At 35.0% G+C, this 13,049-nt stretch overlaps 1 protein-coding gene across 12 annotated transcripts in view; it reads right to left on the bottom strand.

Annotated features, from left to right (window-relative positions):
• LOC109086348 (voltage-dependent T-type calcium channel subunit alpha-1G-like) overlaps positions 1-13,049 on the bottom strand; it is a 194,627-nt gene that overhangs the window by 110,271 nt on the left and 71,307 nt on the right. For all 12 annotated transcript variants that reach the window (XM_042767776.1, XM_042767769.1, XM_042767767.1 and 9 more), the window contains exon 3: positions 6,151-6,262. In XM_042767776.1, the coding sequence (XP_042623710.1) occupies positions 6,151-6,262 (112 nt within the window). The remainder of the gene's footprint in view (positions 1-6,150; positions 6,263-13,049) is intronic.

The raw sequence follows: 13,049 nt of genomic DNA, 5'->3' as shown, positions 1-13,049 counted from the left end.
TGAGGACGAGTGGAGAATCTGTGAGCTTTCATTTTGCATTAATGGTTTGGGGAAGAGACTGTCTGTTCAGACAGAGATAGATCTGCTAAGACCATGCACTAATGTTCTCTAATTATCTGCCTTAATGTGAACATATGGTGAACACATAAAAACAAAATAATAATAATTTCGCTATAAATAACAAAAAAAATCTCACTTTGACAAAAGGTTCTGGCCTGTACATTAATATTGCTCAACAGATGGATGTTTTCTGCTCGACAAGTCACTATCATTTGTATTATAATAATGATTCAATATATTGAAAGTACATTGTTTAAATAATGTTTTATATGTATTTTACATTAAATGTTTAATTGAAAGACTTTTAATTTACAGTAACAGATAAAAAAAGTTAATGAATTTATAAAATAAATAAATAAAGAAATAATTGGTGCAATTATGGACCTTAATTAATTTTAATAGTGTTTATCATAAAATGTCTTCGATTACAAATAATTATTACGTTTTAAATTTGCAGTAACAGCTGCTTTATTCTATGACAGCTATATAATCATAAACACACCTTTTTCTAATTTAGCTAGATAAAATAATCTTACTGATGTTCTCTTAGTGACCTTAGTATTTTGGCAGCATAAGAAAAAACAGAATACAAAACATTAATAAAAATTATTTAATCGTTTAATAATAATTACATTTAATACAATTATATATACTCTACGGGGCTTTCTAAGTTTCAACAGTTATATATATATATATATATATATATATGTTTTGTTCATATTCCATGTAGAGCTCTTGGCTCACACAGCTGTGTGTGTGAATATAGATCTCTACGGGGCTTTCTAAGGTTCAACAGTTCCCTCCAAAGATAAACGACGCTGAGTAGGGCAACCCCTCGACAAAACACTCTCAGAGTCTCCACACAGCCAGCAGAGATCAGGGGTTAAATATTCTCTATGGCGTTTTTCCTCTCTCCCTTTCTCTCTCTCTCTCACACACACACACCCTACACACTATATGAATATCTTCCTCTTTATACTTCCCTGTCTCTCATCTCCTTTGTTTCAGAGAGCCTCTTCCCATATCCCCCCCCCCCCCCTTCCTCACCACAACACATCAACCAACCACTACTAAATAAAACACATCTTTCTTCTCTTTCATATTTTCTGGGGAAGCGTTCAAAAATAGCTCGGAGAAAGAGTCAGTCTCATCCGCGTGTGTGGAAGCGAGGGTGTTTGCGTGCGTGCGGTGATCTTTTGGCACTGAATAAATCTTCTCATGGTGTCCTCTTTGTTGTACAAATAGCTGAGTGGTGTATTGTCTGTGCTGTGAGTAGGTTATTCTAGTGCAACTGATGGCCTTTCCTTGGAGAAAACAATTCTTTAAATCAAGAACTTCTTCAGACCATCCGTCCACCCCCACAAATGCACACACTCACACACAAAGAGAGGAGGAAGCTGCAACACACATTTACTGTGGATAAACAAAAATATCTTCTGTGTTCTTCTTACTAATTCATCTAATACATGTGTGCAGAGAGCGGTTGCTATGCCGATGACATCATGGAGTCTACAAGGAAAGTGAAGGGACGTGTACAATGTAGCAGGAAAACACCAATCATCACACTACCATAAATCAACACAATAATGCATATTTAGTCTCTGATATTTGTCCTACATTGACACCTGTTGATGAAATATGCTGCTTTCACTAAACATTTAAACAGATAGTTTACCCTAAAATGAAAATTAATCATTTACATCATCCCCATGTAATTCCAAGTATGTATGATTTTTTGCATCTGTCAAACACCAAATAAGATGTTCATGCGGCAATTTTGTATATAATGAAACTAAATGGTGACCACAAGCTATAAAGGTCAAATAATGACAAAAACCACTATTAACATATTATAAAAGTGGTTTATATGATTTTTCCACCTAATTGCTCGTTGAACAGATCCAAAAAAAAAAACTTCCCATTTATAATAAAAAGAACATTATTGTGTGTTGGTGTGGGCCCTAATGTTGTTATTGCTATAGTTATCTTTATAGCTATGTATGTATAGCTTGGTGTGAACAGGCCTTAATTTACACTACACCAACAGACATAAGCAATGGCAACGGATGCGTTTGTTGGATTTTGTCGGATCAGTGTGTTACAGGTCTGTAACTGTTGCCTCTGGTTGGCAATTGAGTCGATTGAGTATGTTCACACACCATTTGTTAGGTTGTGGAATGTCTGAGAAGCAATGTACTGTAGTGATTATCAGTGTTGGTGAGACTTAAAGTACGTTTACACAACAACGATGTACAAAAAACAAAATGTTTTTTCATTGCGTTATTCAAAAGACTTGCATAAAGACGACAACACTCTCAAAACAATCCCTATTCACAGGGATAACACTGCTTTTTGTATTTTATACAGAAACAATAGCTGTATCATTTTCAAAAATTTGCACTTTGAATCAGTTTTTAAAAGTTGGCTTTTTCATGTAAAAGAACAGCCAAAATGCATTAAAAAGTTTTTGGTTTTTAGTTGAAAACTATGTAGTGTAAATTACCCCTTAGGTTATACAAAGATATCATAAAGCTTCACAATACTTTGGAAACAGCTCATGGGTGGAACAGATCAGTTTTATGGTGATTTTATCCTAACTGTAGCTCAATAGCCCCAGCTCACCATTTAGTTGTAAGAGTATGAGGGTATATGATGACAGACCTTCTATGATTTCTAGAGATTTTGTGCATAATGCACATTTGACTTACAGATACAAAGCTACAAAGAAACTACACACTAAACTTTTCTTCTTTTTTGCACACACTGCATCATGCCTCTCGTAAGCAATAAACCACAAGTGTCATTATTTGAATTACTCCAAGGCAAATGGGATTCCCCGGCAAAAACAGCTGACAAAAAGAAGTTGTTGTTTTTGTCAGCTGTTTTTGCTGGGGAATCCCATTTGCTCACTTCACCTGAAGAGAATGCTAAGAAAACCAAGCCAGAACAGATCATACTGTACTGTACAAGAGTTATGTAGTTCAAACCATCCACACAAACACACTTACAGGGAGCAATAAAAAGCGAGAGAAAAAAAAAAATACAGCAAAAGAATAATAGCCAATCGGTACTGTTCAACTCACAGTGAGATCTCCTCTTAAACATGATACTACTAATTTTCTGCCCCAGAAACCACTTATCTACACCCTAAACTCGACCAAAGCTTGCATAAAAACACACATGCGCATCCTAATGCTGGAATTTGGTACTTAAAGGATTAGTTCACCTACAAATGAAAAAATTGGCATCATTACTCACACTCATGTCGTATGACTTTTTCTTTTGTGACCCTCGAAAGATGTTTTAAAGACATGCAATGAAAGCCAATGGAGACCAAAACAGCAAATTCACTAAACAGACCATTATTGTATGAAAACACCCAGACATTATTCAAAATATACAGTATACTCTTTTGTGTTTAACAGAAGAAAGTCATGTATTTAGAATGATATGTAGTGACAGAAAATAAAACATTTCCAAAAGAAATGAGGAATGCCTTCAGAGGGAAAAAGAAAAGAAAAGAGGAAAGCACTGAAGAAATAAATGATAATGTGTTGTGTGGGCAGAAGAGAAGGGGCACAGAGAGAAAGAGAGAGACAGCAGGCATGCTCCACAGCTTTATTGTATTTCCCTGAATTCCATTATTCCACCAAAGGCGTTCTTTTGGAGCTCATGCTGAGGGCTAACCTGAGTCACGTCAGCTATGGAGTCCAGGTGTGTCTCCCTGACAGTGATGGGAGCTGATTGTATGTCTTTGTAAATTTCCTGATCGACCAGGTTTGCAATCTTATTTCTGGCAAAACACACTAATTTCCATATGGCAAGAGGGAGAGTGATTTGATAGAGCAGTTGGAGAAGATAATCTCTGTAAATTCTCAGATCTTAGAGATGATACATCCCAGGCCATTTATTTCAGTTTAGAAGCAGGGAAGGGAATGCTCCAAAACTGGGGTTTAGCTGCACTGTGGGTTTCAATTACTAAGTTTACAGAATAAAAATCAAACTAAGAAATTGATCTGCTCCCATTAAATCCCAATGAAAACTTGGCGTTATCAATGGAAAGAAAGCAATCTCATCCAGGCATGAAGGAGAGTGAAAGATGATGGTTCCAGGAAACACGGCAAGAAAATGCCTCTAAATCCCATTTCAGTTTTAACAATGTATGTGTACCATGGTTTTTCTTATACACATTCCTTGATTTCACATTCCTTGACAAACTCCATACTACTCATAACTAAACTACATTACTATAGTATATACAGTAAATGCATTTCTATTATTCTCATATTATTTTATATAGTAGTTTAAAAAATGCTTTATTTTTGTTCAAAAGTTTGGGGATGATAATTTTTTTTTTTTATGTTTCTAAGACTTGTGTTCACAAAGGCTACAATTATTTGATTAAAAAATACAGTAAAAAAAACAGAAATACTGTAAAATATTATCATAACATAAAAATAAATAACTTCTTTCTTAATATAATATAAAATAAAATGTAATCCATTCCTTTAAAAAAAAGAAAAAATGGATTTTCATTGTGTGTGTGTGCTTTATACATATATTCTACTAAATAATAAGCACTATTCAATTATTCCTCTAGGTATTTTGTCAAGAGTATGTCAATATTGATTTCAAAATCAAGTCTGGAGGCAAGCCACTGCACAATTGTTGTATGATTTATGTGATAGTTTGCCTTTAAACAGAATATTATAATCACATCTCACACTCTGTACAGTAAACTTGGCCATCACAATGTAAAGATCACAGATTAGTATCATTCATTACAGCAACCATTAATAACTCGGAAATAAGAGGTGATTCACTTCATGTCACAATCCGTCACATTGTATTCTAAAGTTCCTGATTATAATGGCTGTGTGGATGAGTGGCTTTGAAGTCGTGTTTTAGGCACTTCATTTAATGTGGTTTAATCCTCTCTAGGGCCAGGCCTTTTCAGGCTCATTTGTTTTTATATAGTCCTCCAAACGCTTATGACACCCCCATAGCATTAGAGGCATCACATAGAGAGGAACAGAGGTTGAAAGTGTTATATAACTTCTAAGAGCCAGAAAAAAAAATAAAAAAAAGTTTGGGGAATTTAACATTTTCTTCCCTTCATGGCAGTATATGGAGCAGAGAATACATCTGACAATACAAGGTTTTAAAAAAGATCTATCCATCCATCCATCCATCTATAGGCAAAGTTCAATTCCCAGGGCCCTTTACATTACAACAGTTTTCAGTGACACATGATCCTTCTGAAATCATTCTAATCTGCTGATCTGGTACTGAAGAAACCTTTCAATATTCTAAACATTATTATTAGTAATATAAGTGTACAGAATGTTTGAGGAACAACATTTATTGAAATAGAAATCTATTTTAATATTATAAAATATTTTAATCCAGCATTTTTTAGAGTGTATGTATATGTATATGTATATGTATATGTGTATGTGTGTGTGTGTATATATATATATATATATATATATATATATATATATATATATATACACACACATACATATCCTCTGCCAATGCCCCCAATTGTTATTTTTGAATAAAATAATATGTCCTCTATGGAGGACAGAAGTGAATTGTTGCTGGGTCCCAGAATGATTAAATACATCCATAACAGTAAAGAGAGGACAGCTCTCTAAAATCCTTAGGGCAAAACACTCATCTGTTAAACAAAGCAAAGGAAATTTAGCAGATTGAAATCAAAGTCCCTGAGCAATGTTCCCAAGTCAATGATAAACCAGAGCAGTGTCTTTCCTGTGATAATCTGCTTTGAATTACAGGCGAGGATCTCTTTGTTGCCTATCACCACATGTGGATTCGGGCATTCCAGTGTCTTTTGGAAGTCATTCAACACAACATGCTTCAGGATATCTAGAGAAACCCAGTGCTCGACGAGAGATGATGACAAATGCCTCAAAGTAACCCCTTTTTTGAGTTGTAAAAGTTGTTGGATTTAATTTTAACACTAATTTCATTTCAGGTCTGTTTCCAGTTATATTTTAATTTGTTTACCAACTGTTCTTTGATCTAGGGCTACAAAAGGTGGTATATTCTAAGACTGAGACTTACCTCCAGTATCTTGCATCGCTCAGTGTCACAGTGGCTGTCCTCACAAGGCTGAAACATCCCCAGAGTAACGCAGTTCAGCAGGATTACCAACATGCTGGCCCTCTCGAACCATGTGGGAAGCAGAAGTTAAGGAATAGTACATAGAAAATACATGCAGTCACAGAAAAATAGCAAAGGGTTTCTTCAGAATATAAATGAATGACATTATTGCAACCTATGGAGATAAAAAAAAGTACTTTGAAACCATTTTCACAAATAATTATAAAGAAAGAGCAAGGAACACACTGAGATAAACATAAAATTTTGAAGCAGAAGGCCTGAAACACTATTTTTCTGTAAAACATTCTACAAAAATCTTTATATACAACTTCAAAAACTTTTTTTTCACAGTGTATAAACTACATCCAAGCTATCGGCAAACATTTTTATCTCGTTGTTGCTAAAGTGAGTAATAAAGAGTTCAAAAAAGCAGAAGAAATGCAAATTTATTTATGTAACGGTGTCGTGTAAATGATGTCATTCTATCCTACTGTTATAATCTGTTTTGGAAAAGAAAGCAAGGAGAAATTTTAATAAATTATCACATTATTGTTAGCAATCACATAATTTAGTTATTACAGCTTTAACAAATAACTTTTCAAAGGCGAAAATCACTTTCTCTGTCATGAAAACGAGGTCGGTCCACCTAAACGTGTTACAGGGCCAAATGTGGTTTTGTCATTATGTTTGTCATTATTTTTCTTGAATTACTTGTGAGGAATAAATGACCCAGAGTTCCTTCATCTTTATAGCACACCGCTGGTACTGTAATTGATCATGGGGTGGGAAAATTTGTGGCTGGTCCCTCAGATGCCACGTACCCATTCAGGGGTCCAGCTCGCACATTTACATCTAAATTAAATACAAGAATGCTAATGCCTATACGGGGTGCCGTCTGAGCAAAGTGGCTACAGACAGAAACCAGCTCATTTTTCACAATTACTGCCAGCGGAGGGCCCAAGGGGACACAATTAAGCCACCAAAACTAAATAAGAAGATGCACCATCAAACAGGAAAGTTTCCTGCCTGGAGAAACTCTGATTATGGTCAACAATAAAACTATATATTGTCCAATGACATCATAACTTAATAAGGAAATCGCGCAACACTTTAGACATCGAGTGAAAAATGTTCAGTTCTAAGCGGCCAGAAAAAAAAAATAAAAAAAAGTTCTGGGAATTTAAACATGTTGCTGTCCTTACATGGCAAGTATATGGAGCAGGAGAATACATCTGAACAATACAAGCTTTTAAAAAAGATCTTATCCATCCATCCATCCATCTATAGGCAAAGTTCAATTCCCAGGGCCCTTTACATTACAACAGTTTTCAGTGACACATGATCCTTCTGAAATCATTCTAATCTGCTGATCTGGTCCTGAAAGAAGAAACTTTTCAATATTCTAAACATTTATTAATTAGTAATATAAGTGGCAGAATTTATGTTGCATGAAGGAACAACATTTATTGAAATAGAAATCTATTTCTAATATTATAAAAATATTTTATTCCAGCATTTTCTCGAGTTTTATGGTAAAAGTATATGTATATGTATATGTGTATGTGTGGTGGTGTGTATATATATATATATAATATAATACTAATATATAATATATATATATATATACACACAACATACATATCCTCCTGCAACTGCCCCCAATTGTTAAGTTTGAATAAAATAAATATGTCCTCTATGGAGGACAGAAGGTGAATTGTTGCTGGGTCCCAGAATGATTAAATACGACCATAACAGTAAAGAGAGGAACAGCTCTCTAAAATCCTTAGGGCAAAACACATCATCTAGTTAAACAAAGCAAAGGAAACATTTAGCAGATGTGAAATCAAAGTCCCCTGAGCAATGTTCCCAAGTCAATGATAAACTCGAGAGCAGTGTCTTTCCTGTGAGATATCTGGCTTGAATTACAGGCGAGGATCTCTTTGTTTGCCTATCACCACATGTGGATTCGGGCATTCCAGTGTCTTTTTGGAAGTCCATTCAATATTCAACACAACATGCTTCAGGATATCTAGAGAAAAACCCAGTGCTCGACGAGAGATGATGACAAATGCCTCAAAGTAACCCTTTTTGTGAGTTTGTAAAGTTGTTGGATTTAATTTTAAACACTAATTTCATTTGTCAGGTCTGTTTCCAGTTATATTTTAATTTGTTACCAACTGTTCTTTGATCTAGGGCTACAAAAGGTGGTATATTCTTAAGACTGAACTGAATTACCTCCAGTATCTGCAGTCGCTCAGTGTCACAGTGGCTGTCGATCACAGAGGCTCCCACCCACACACATCACCCAGAGTAAAGCCAGTTCAGCAGGATTATGTACCAACATGCTGGCCTCTCGAACCCCTGTGGGAAGTCAGAAAGTTAAGGAATTAGTACATAGAAAATACATGACAAGTCACAGAAAACTAGGCAAAGGGTTTCTTCAAGATATAAAAGGAATGACATTATTGCAACCTATGGGAACACGATAAAAAAAAAAGTACTTTGAAAACCGATTTTCATCACCAACATAATTATACAAGAAAGAGCAGGAACCACACCTGAAGATTAAACATAAAATTTTGAAGCAGAAGGCCTGAAACACTATTTTTCTGTAAACATTCCTACCAAAAAATCTTTAAATACAGACTTCAAAAAACTTTTTTTTCACAGTGTATAAACTACATTCCAAGCTAAATCGCAAAAACATTTTTATCTCGTTGTTGCTAAAAGTGATTAATAAAGAGTTCAAAAAAGCAGAAAGAAATGCAAATTTATTTATGTCAACGGGTCGTGTAAATGATGTCTTTCTATCCTACTGTTATAATCGGTTTTGGAAAAGAAAGCAAGGAGAAATAGCAAGGAGAAATTTTAATAAAATTATCACATTAATTGTTAGCAATCACATAATTGTAGTTATTACAGCTTTAACCAAATAAACCTTTTCAAAGGCGAAAATCACTTTCCTCTGTCATGAAAACGATTGGTCGGGGTCCACCTAACGTGTTACAGGCCAAATGTGGTTTTAGGTCATTATGTTTGTCATTATTTTTCTTGAATTACTCGTGAGGAAAGAAATGACCCAGAGTTCCTTCATCTTTATAGCCAGCCACCGCGGGTACTGTAATTGATCCATGGGGTGGGAAAATTTGTTGGCTGGTCCCTCAGATTGCCACGTAACCCATTCAGGGGTCCAGCTCGCACATGTTACATCTAAATTAAATACAAAGCAATTTCTTACTGCCTATACGGGGTGCCGTCGAGCAAAACGTGGGCTAGACAGACAGAAACCAGCTCATGTGTTTCACAATTACTTAGGCCAGCTGGAGGGCCACAACTTGGCGGACACAATTTAAGACCACCAAACACTAAATAAGAAGATGCACCATCAAACAGGAAAGTGTTCCTCCTTGGAGGAAACTCTCGATTAATTGTCAAGCAATAAAACTATATATTTGATTCCAATGACATCATAACTACATAAGAATGCTGCATGTGTACAGATATATGAGACATCGAGTGAAAAATGTTCAGTGGATTTACAGTGGAATTCAGGCTTCTTATGTGATCACACTTTCACAATGGCATCATGAATTAACCGGCATTTAGTGCTGCATGTGTACAGATATATGAGAAGCAATAAACCTCAATAATGTAACTCTCGGCACATTCTTCTGTGGTCACTGATTTCTGGTGTGAAGCCTAAACTCTAGCATTATGGTATTTCACAGTTCTTGACCATAATGAACGTCTCCAGTGGCATAAAGGGGCTCGGGCTATAATGTATTCTGCATAAATAATGGAAACAGACAGAATGTGTCTTCTTCCTCCAAAAAGGCAGGAGACTAATTACAAGCTGCTAACTTCTCTCAGGCTGAACCAGGGGCACAGAGTCTGCGGAACTGATAGTCGTGAACTATGTAAGGAAAATCACTCAAAAATTGTGTGTGTATGTGTGTATATATATATATATATATATATATATATATACTATATATATGAATATATATATCATATTTTATGTTACACAGTATATATATAATAAAAGAGAATGATACACAACATAGGTTTTAATAGTAAATTGCAATTACACTTCCTTTCAAAAGTTTGGGGGCAGTAAGATTTTTATTTATTTGTATTAATTTATTTTATGTTAGTTACTTTTGTAACTTAATTATATTTATATGGTTATGAAATGAATATACTTTTGTTTATGGATAGATTTTTATATAATGCTATTTTTTTTTAATAAATATATTTAAAAGAAATACTTCTTTTTTAAAAAAGAAATACTTCAAATAAACTTTCTAAAAATAACCCGAGCAAAAAAAAGTAAAAGTTTCTACAAAAATATTAAGCAGCACAACCATTTTCATCAATTGATAATAAAAAGAAATGTTTCTTGAGCAGCAATATTATAATTTGATTTTGAAGGACCATGTGACACTGAAGACAAATCTGAAAAAAAAAAAAAATTCAACTTTGCCATTCCAGAAATAAATTATTTTTCAAAATATTACTCTTCTTACCCCCCCCTTTTGTTTCCCCCCCCCGCTTACTCTGAGCTTTGACAGTAAATGAAGGGTGAGGAACATAAGAAAAATTCTTTATAAAAATATTACAGATCCCCAAACTGTTTGAACAGTACCTGTACAGAAGGTACCACTAAAGATGTATCAACTTACCCATTTAAAGTGCTCTTGTTTGTGGTTGTTGTTGTTAGTTTTTCATTCTGTTTTTTAAATTGCCAGAAAAATCAAATTATTGATATTATTCGTCATACTGTGCAGTATTGCATTTCTACTATCTAGCATTTTGCATAATGTTTGAATCTGCATAATGTCTGACCACTGGCAATGAATCTAATACACTTTGCTAGTTTCAAGTTTCAAATTTCACACCACAACCCCACAATCTTTCATAATAAAATAATAAAAAAATATAAAATATAATTACTGCATGTTCATTTATTTACTTGGAAAAACAGTGTCTCTGGTCATGCTGTCGGGGTTTATTCTGCAATAATTACTGGCTGGCTGCTTCTATCTCTACATAGAAACTCCCATAGAAGCCTATGCAAAGACTGAGATAATAACAAATTTGCCAGGTGCATTTCAGAGAAAACAACCTACCCTTCACATGACACATAATCCAGCAAGTTGTCAAAAGCTCTTCCTAAAGTTGTCTACTTATATGCCAGTTTTATTGCAACCAAAACAATATTTGCAGATAGAAAATCAAGGGTAGAGCTTTCGGCCGCAGGATTAAAAGGTTTAATGAATTTAGCAAGCCACAGACATTGCAAATGTTTCCCTTGCCAGCAAGCAGTAATAAAAGACAAAATAGAGAGAGTCCTGTGGACAGTAATAACCAGACAATAAGTGTAATAAACAATAAATGAGTACACTGGAACATGTGCTTGTAAATTATTTCATAAAGTGTGGCTTTAATTTGGAAAAACAAAGCAGTAAACTCACACAACAGCCAGAATCTGAAGAAAGAAAGGAGCTTATAAAATGCTGTGATCCTTAAAGTGTATCTCTGTGCTTCTGAAATGTTCTCAGTTGGCCGTGGCACACAGAGATGCACACAGAATATCCCTCCCTACATTTTCACAGCTCACCATGAGCGGACATGCGTTTTCTCTTACATGGACCCCCTTCACCATTGCTGGAGGAGTGTAGGTGGGTTTCACTCACAGGCAATGGTGAGATCAAAACCTCATCAACTCTTTATGTCGTGTTTATGTGGAGCCTAATTCCCACATGAGGCTCCCTTCATGCTCTGAAAAGCCTCACTTTCACTCTTCTGACAGGCTGAAAAAAAGTAACAAGGCATAAAAGTATGGTGTGTGTATGTTTGTGTGAGCGATTCTGCAGCTTTTCCAGGCTGATTTTGCAGACTAATGCTAGCAAACACACCTGAAAGAGTGACAGAGGTGGGCTGAATAAGCAACATGCTCAGATTTGTCAAGCTCCAGTGCTTGGGTATAAACTTATCTTATGCTAAGCAATGAATAAATGAGGTGGCCTCCCGTATGCAGGATGCAGAACTATTGGGACGTTCTGTTGCAAGGACATGCAATGATAATAAACCCAACTATATAGTAAAGCCAAATGCAAGTGTCCATTTTAGTACTGGTCTGATCAGACTAACAGTATATTTAATGCACACAGTATTTTCACACGTGAGTTCCAGACCATCTGTTCATTCATTTCCAATCTTTCTAACTGTTCACATTTCTATCATACTAGTCTAAATATGTGCATGCAGCCACTTGTTAAGTAGCCCTTTCTCCAGGGTCTCAGGAGCCCATATGGAAGACTTCCATGCCTGGCTAAAAGCCGTATTTCATCTGTCCTATGTTTAATTCAAGGCTCTTGGCATTAGCTATGTTTCATGCCAGGCTCTTACATTCTCCAGTGTCGCATGTCCTAATGCAGTTCCTTTGCTGGGACCCTTTATGTCCGCTGGTTCCACTGTGCTAAAATGTTCATCCTGCTCCAATTCAAGAACCATTCCATGCTATTATGTCATTGTATGCTCATTAGCAAAGGACATTTGTAGAAGAAAATGAAAAAGTAAAAAAATGAAATGGTTTTTAAAAATATTTATAAAAACATGTATGAAACACAAATAAAAAGACAGCTAAATAAGAAAATAAGTTGGACAATTAAGTTTCACAGTAATCATATGGAAAAGGGGTCTAAGACTAAAATGCTAATAAAAAATAAATTAAATAAACACAGGTAAAATACATAAAAATGCTCTTAAATAAGAGCAAGAAAAAATGAAAATAAAATAAAATAAGATAAAAACATTTCCATAAATAAATTTCATCTTAGGAACTCACCATAATTGCT

Source organism: Cyprinus carpio, chromosome A12 (genome assembly GCF_018340385.1).
Source record: "Cyprinus carpio isolate SPL01 chromosome A12, ASM1834038v1, whole genome shotgun sequence".
NCBI lineage: Eukaryota > Metazoa > Chordata > Actinopteri > Cypriniformes > Cyprinidae > Cyprinus > Cyprinus carpio.
This window is presented reverse-complemented; position numbering and strand designations above follow the sequence as displayed.